Here is a 7,346-nt window from a genome sequence, read left to right on the forward strand (position 1 = left end):
CATTCATGTTTTGTTGGAGACATTTTAAGTATGGTTTAATGAACATTTCAAAAAATACAAATGTACACAAATATATAATTTTCTGACAATATGTGAAACTGCTTATCAATCCCACAACCTGCCATTATCAATATAAATTCAAACATGTATACCCTTACATTTTATTTTCATCCTTTCCAGTTTTTTTTTCCATGCAGTCTAAATAACACTACGTACACATTTTCCAACCGCCGCAGGCCAAATGGCATTCAATGTAAACTGGTTGTTCGGCTTATCTTATTGGACAGGTCATGGGCCTGTAGGTAACTGCTGATACAAAGCTATACAACAGAATTACGGTCAATCCAAATTTACTTACGGCAGTTGAGAAGTTAAAATTACATTACACTTAATGAAATTCCTCAACTGTAAAAACCCTCAACACTGCCACACAGATTTACATTAACAAAAAATCCTGTGCGTGAATACACATATTCCACAGAATAAATATATTCATAAAGAAGAGGCATGTAGACATTGTCTGTGTGTGGTGTTTTGAAGTGCTTGTACCCTTGCCTTTACTATCCTTGAGATATCCACATGTGTTGTTGAATGGCACTGACTTCACCTAATACCACTGAGCCCGTCGTGATGCAGGAATGAAAGGGTTTCTCAATGGAGTCTCCTCATAACTTCTCACTGACAAGGAATTACAGCATGCAGACAGAGAAAACATGATATTCAGATTTGAAAGTTGAGGAATACAACAAGGATAATCATGTCTGATATAGTCCCAATAATGTTGTGCTACTCATATCTTCTTGTTGCCTCTTTTCTTTTGGGGTTATCTTTGCTTACTGGTTTTAACTGCAAAGATTACAATAGAAAATAAATATATTGGAGCCGATAATAAATTGACTGAAAGCATACTTTAACATGATGGTAAAGTCAAAGTGATTTCTTAAGTTTTAACAATTTGACAGACGAAGAAAAACTTATTTGTGGGAACTGTACACTACACTGAATCGCAACCACTTTTAATGATGATAAAACATTTTAAAACAGCTTTCTCAAATTCAGATTCCCTTGAGGCCAATTGTTAATGTTCTCCAGAAGGGCTGCTTACACACTCAGCCGATTATAAAAAATTTCAACTAAACACACTCTAGAGCTGAGCAACTCATCTTTTCCCTCAATATCCCATGTAATTTCCCCTTGGACCTATCATACTACTCTGCATGTTTAATGCCACTGAGATTATATGTCTACAAAGGCCCAAGAAAGTGCAGTCTTGACTGTGGAGTTTTTTTGATGAGTGGCTCTCGATGAACATAAAAAGAAAAATATTAAATGACAGTCGGTTAGGGCTGCGGTGAGGCATCCATGTAGCCGATGCCATTGATTACAATAATGGGTGCATCACAAAGATGGCTGCACCTGGTCAAAGCATGCAAGCTACAGCTGCAAAACCTGCAGAGGTTCAGGTGGATTGTCACAGCAGTACATAAGAGCTAAAACAGCTATACACAGGCATCTTGGAGTGCTTTGTTTTTAGGTGCAATGCCAGCAAGACAGAAACGTTTTGTACTTTTTATCTCCCAAGAATTAAATAATAGGATTATTAACAGGTGGAACAAGTAATTTATGCACCGCTGCTGTTATGGTAACAACACGTTACACCATGTGTCATCTAACGTTGTTATTCAGCTGTTATATTGTCTGTTTCCTTTAATGGCCATGTATGACTGAGAAAATGGCTTAAAGTAACATTATAGTCTGTAAATCATTTCAAATACATCCCTTGATTATGCATAAATGCCAGTCATTTTCTTTTTTTTTAAAAGTATATTTTTTGGGGCTTTTTTATGCCTTTAATGGACAGCACAGTGGAGAGTGACAGGAAACAGGGAGGCAGAGAGAGGGGGAATGACATGCAGCGAAAGGCTGTCCGATGCGGGATTCGAACCGGGGCCAACTGCAGCGAGGACTGTAGCCTCTACACATGGGGCGTGCATATTACTCTAGTGACTGTATAAATCCATGCCATAAGATCTTTAAGTTTTAAGTCTTCAGTAAATATACTGATTCTCCAGTTCAAGGAAAGAGTTGCTATGACACATACATACAGTGATTAAATAAATCAACACTCACATGCCAATTTAATAGACACACCTATCTGATATCTGGTATGATCCAGATAACACTGTGTTTTTAGACTGATGTGTTCAGAACTACCTGATGTGTAGGTGGTAGTCCCGTACCCGTGATCAGTAGATGGTATCAGTGGTCAAACACAGGTTTAAATGCATGTTTAGTCGGCTGTGACATACATATGATATATGTGTTGAAAAGGTTTCAGTTACCTGTCAAAATGAGAGAGAACCTCACAAAGCTGGGTGAGCAGAGCACGGTGCTTGTGGGGGTTTCCCTCCAGCACTCCACTGAGACGACTCAGGTATGAGTCCAGGTTCCCAAGAGAGGCTGTCTCACCTGTACCTGTAAAAGAAAAACAGTAGAGTCAAATTTACCTGTCATTGATTGATTTTTTTTTTTTAAATAATGAAATTTGAGCTCTGATATAGCAGTTCCTAAGATGATTCAGTTTGTATTATAGATATTTAAAAATCTAATAAACTAGTCATTAAGAAGGTTAACATTATCAGTGCATTTATAATGAGAAATTAAATTAAATGAACTCAGCATGAAAATATAACATCATACTAGGAGATATCATTTAGGATTATTACTCTCCATGTGTCTTCCCTCTGACTAAATTCAGTCACCTGACTGCTGACCTGGCAGGGGGACTGATGAGAGACTGTTGACCAGCGTGTGTTTAATGGCCAACAAGTGCTGCTGAAGAGCCTGGGTGCGCTTCTCATCCTGCCCCAGTTCAGCCTCCAGGCGCTCTTTAGCATTGTACATGTCCTTAATGTGCCGCTGCAACACCGCATTCTGCTCCTCAAACTCAATGTTGGCCTTACGAAGCCGTCGCAACTCAGCCTCACGAGCTGAAACAACAAAGAGTAAAGTATAAAAAACATTTGATGAGAGTATAAGATTATGACCTAGATGCTTTATCTTAGATAGAACATAACACCTACAGAGTTAATGTCCTTTTAGCCAACAAGGTAATGGCACAATGGCCATGCTGAACACACAGCTTTGTGCTTCAAGTCAGAATGATTATTTTCCATTTTCAGTTCCTTGGTTACCTTTGTTCTGATCAAGAAACTCCTCTGTGAAGATAGGGATGTCGAATCTGCTTGAGAGGTCAGAAGCCTGAAGGGACAAAATCAGCAAATGGACAACTTAGCTGTGTGCATTCTATATAATCATGACATTGCAGAATATACAGTGAGGAAGATGTAGACGTGTACCTTTGTTAAAGAGGACCCTGAACTAGTACTGATGATGACAGATGGAGTGTCTTCTGAAAGAGAAAAATTTATGTCCAGTACAGCTCAGATGGAACAAACTAATGGAATAAGAAATTTACAGCATCTTGCCCTTTGTCCTGGTGATGTGGTGGTTATTTTAGAGGCATTAACATTACACGAGTAGAAACCAATCACCTTTCTTGATCCTTTTGTCCTGTATCTTAGCGCTGGTGATCTGATAGGCCTCAGTCTGCTGATATTCCTTCAGCTCCTGGGCATATTGCATCTTCTCCCGCTCCGCCTCGTCCAGATAGCGCTGTCAGTACACAAATAATGTTGTTATTTTATTGAGGGGGAAAAATCAATCTTGCTTAAAGATTTGAAACCTTCTTTTAGAGAAATAATCATGTTCATTTTATCATAAAAATATTTTTGAAAGCACGCGGATTTCACAACCATCAAAGTGGAAAGAACACCTCTGAACAAAATCTTTATGAATGTGAACAAGACAAATAATGATTCTCCTAGTGGCAAAACTCAAATACAGCAATAACACAATAACACCTGTGTTTATATTCTTGACTAGATTTCCATGTGTCATTGTGAATATCTGTCAAACGGGCCCAGTAATAAAGCAAAATTGAATACCCATGACACTGAATATAGCCCTTTGTAAATGTGGAAAATTTGAAAAGTTACCTGTTTGTCATTTGGGGCTAATCTTGTCCACTCGGCTCCGAGTCTCTTAGTGATTTCTGGAAAAGGTAAGTCAGGATATCGGGCCCGCATATGTTCCCGCCGTTCATTCAGAAAGCGGACATATCCTGTTACTGGTGCCTTGGGACCATTTGGTAGCACCTTCTTTCTTTTCTTTCCTTTTGGCCAACCTCTCTTTTTAGGCTGCACAGAAGGGAAACAGCACTGTTTGGTCAGTAAAATATCAGGAAATCACACTGAAGAGTCCAACCAAAACTCTACAATCCAAAGATAATCATAAACCATTATAAACACTAGGAAAATTTGAAAATATTCATATTTAAGTGGCTGGAACCAGAATTTTTGGCATCTTTACTTAAAAAAAAAAAGACAATTAATCAATCAGTTCTCAAAATGGTTTAACTTCATGTTGACTGACTAATTAATTAATTGATTAATTGTTTCAGCTCCACTACATAAACTAATACAAACAGTGTTATTTCTGTTATTGTCATTTAGGAGGCTATAGTTTGTAGTGCTGTTGAATTGTATTGCGTTATATTAAGAGATATTTCCTCTTTTTGCCATTAGTTCATCTTATTCATTGACTGGAAGTTGTCATGCAGAGAGAGTATGTAAGCTTAGTGAACCTCCACCCATCCAGTCAACATTGCATGTTTTTTCAAAGAGTTAACTAAAATCCTGATATTTTGTCACCTTCTGTAAATTTATAACCTATATGAAAGTAAGATTTACTCCAGGTCTGTTGTAATAGTGTGAATTACTTTAAGTTTACCAAACAATGGCAAGTGAGCATATAGTGAACTGTATAGTAAAAGTCCTTAAACAAAATGCTCAATGGAATTCAAAACAGGACAACCTTATATGCAAATAAGGAGGCAAATTTAAAGCAATTTACAAACCCTGTTTACCGTGATCGGACGTAGCAGTACTCACCTCCTCTTGTGGCTGATCCGCTGAATGCGAGGCTCTGGGCTGCTGCGATGCATCACTCTGCTCCTGTTTGATCCCTCCCATGATCTCCTTCCGTTAAAGTATGAAAACACGTATTTATCCGTCAGGGTTGTGTCGTGGAAGGTGTGTGTGCACAAAAGCGCGTGAGAAGTTGTAAAAAAAACTTAAAAAAAATAAAAAAACAAGATATGAGCAATTGTACATTTCAGCATTAATGACCCCACAGTGTTGCCGCTTCTGATGCTAACCTGCCTGCTAGCAGTTCAGTGAGGCTAACTGGCCGCACTGTTGTAACACACACACACACAACGGGCACAAAGGTAATCCAAACTGCTCCTCCCCCAAAGGAAAAATAATAATACAGCAAAATACATATTAGTACGTTCAATAATGTTTATTGACTCAGGACAGTGGCGGTTTTATACAATTGTTTCTACTTTTTAGGATAAACATTTTATTACTCACCCGATAATGAATCCTTTGGCCAAACAGGAAGAGAAGCCCGTCTGCCTGTCATCTGATTGGTCGGTGCACAGACTCATGATTGGCTGACTACATACTCCCTCAGCCCACTCACTAGTATGCGTATACTGGTATATATCATGTACCAGTAAAACACATAAAGCTAGATTACTCAAAGTTTTCCCTTGTTGCATACTAATTCTTAGAGGATGATAATTATTGTAGTGGAGTGGAAGTATAAAGTAGTACTAAAGGGAAATACTAAGTACAATACACGTACTTCAAAATTGTATTTTGTACTTGAGTAAATGTTTGTAGTTATTTTCCACTACTGGCAGTCTCTAATGAGCTAAAATTAAAAACCGTTTTCATAAAATCTTGAACTTTACTATTGTAATAAGGCATATATGTTCTCATGCTTCCCTAATATGGATAATGTGCCGTAATTGTGGCAAGATGTGGGTGTCGTTTCAACAAAAATAAATTAACGTGCCCTGCCTCAGTTTTATTTTGAAAGTCTTTGCCGGAAGCTTTTTTTTATTAATTACATTACATATTCAAAGTAAGGCACAAAAGAAGTAGTCCAACATAATTAACAAAGACAGACAACAAATATGCGCAGCGCCAGGGGTTATAAACAGATAAACAAATATAAACTGAAAATGCTATAATAAGAAAGATATTTTTTGTTAAAGTATACTATAACTAACTAAATAACTAAATAACTAAATCATATTAATATTTAAAATTTGGAGCACAGATTGAAGGTTTTTTTTTTACAGCTTTACTATTACATGAGGTAGATAATGTTCTGATATAGGACTCTGCTTCCTTCTTAAAAGTACAAAAAGAGGGTTTAGTTTTTAACACCTTACATTTATGGATACAAAACTTGGCAGGTAGTATGATGAGATTGCATATAAAATGTTCATTTTCTAGATCGCTTGTATAATTTGTGAACCCAAACAATACATCCTTCAAACAAAGTAAAAAAGCTTCATAAATAAAGTCCAAAATGAAGCGACAGATGCCTTTTGAATTCATTAAGCCAGTGTCAATGAAAGCATGTGTCGGCACTCTAACATCTGGTTTCAAAACAAACACAAGAAATCGAATTCTAATATAAATATAAATATAAATAAATTCTAATATTTATTTGTATAGACTGGTGCAAATTGATGTTTGGCGTACAAATACAGGAGGGCAACATGCACATCTTTCAGAAGCAGTTACTGAAACCAAAAACAGTTATATGGTTGTGGATCATTGTCTCCACATTGTCTGCTGTGCCTTATTTCTTTTACCATATTATTTGGATCAAACCCCTTAGAGAGCTTAAACACACAAAGAGTTCTCCTCCATTTTACAATCTATTAGGTTATTAGCTACAAAAGCAATTGATAGAAGAATTTGTTCATGGTTTTCAAAGTCTGGGAGTTAAACAGAATTTATCACAAACTTAAGTTCTGACAGAACAAATTAGTCACGGTTGAGTTGGGCTTGAACCCAAAGACACATGTTGGAAAGCAGCAACTTCAACAGCTTGTTGGCTGCCTCTGAAGGATAATCTTACTGCTACAACATAGTGTGTAAATAACATCTTAATAACTGAGCCCCGCAGTATCATAAAGGTCATCTCTGTAGAGTTGGGGGAAGTCACCTATTTAGACCAGAGCAAATATACCAACATGGGTATCTGTTCTTTCAGTTGTGGTGCCAGAAATTTGAATTACTAAACCATTGCACGTTAACCTAATTGAAACCTTCACCATTCCAAAAGGGTAAAATGATGGTTTATAACTTAAAAGTGTAAACTTACCCTCCTAATTAAAATAAATATATATATATATATAT

The 7,346-nt window shown here is 37.0% G+C and overlaps 1 protein-coding gene across 5 annotated transcripts; it reads right to left on the reverse strand.

Annotated features, from left to right (window-relative positions):
- Nucleotides 1-8: 8 nt before the first annotated feature.
- Nucleotides 9-5,568, reverse strand: hmg20b (high mobility group 20B). 5 transcript variants are annotated; one of them, XM_023409637.2, is made up of 9 exons: nucleotides 5,496-5,568; nucleotides 5,013-5,099; nucleotides 4,059-4,259; nucleotides 3,555-3,675; nucleotides 3,360-3,412; nucleotides 3,195-3,261; nucleotides 2,763-2,990; nucleotides 2,343-2,475; nucleotides 9-678 (listed from the first exon to the last, which is right to left on the reverse strand). In XM_023409637.2, exons 2-9 carry the CDS (start codon nucleotides 5,091-5,093, stop codon nucleotides 666-668), a joined length of 897 nt encoding a protein of 298 aa, XP_023265405.1. In that variant the 5' UTR covers nucleotides 5,094-5,099; nucleotides 5,496-5,568; the 3' UTR covers nucleotides 9-665. The 5 variants fall into 5 exon arrangements, with proteins under 5 accessions (XP_023265405.1, XP_087031090.1, XP_023265406.1 ...); XM_087174964.1 differs by having other exon boundaries at nucleotides 5,013-5,193; nucleotides 5,496-5,510; XM_023409638.2 differs by lacking the exon at nucleotides 5,496-5,568 and having other exon boundaries at nucleotides 3,360-3,409; nucleotides 5,013-5,456.
- Between the last annotated feature and the right edge of the window lie 1,778 nt (nucleotides 5,569-7,346).

The sequence above is a fragment of the Seriola lalandi genome, unplaced genomic scaffold (assembly GCF_002814215.2).
Source record: "Seriola lalandi dorsalis isolate HSWRI2012SDOR001 ecotype SW California unplaced genomic scaffold, Sedor1 jcf7180002054402, whole genome shotgun sequence".
In the NCBI taxonomy this organism is placed as follows: Eukaryota; Metazoa; Chordata; class Actinopteri; order Carangiformes; family Carangidae; genus Seriola; species Seriola lalandi.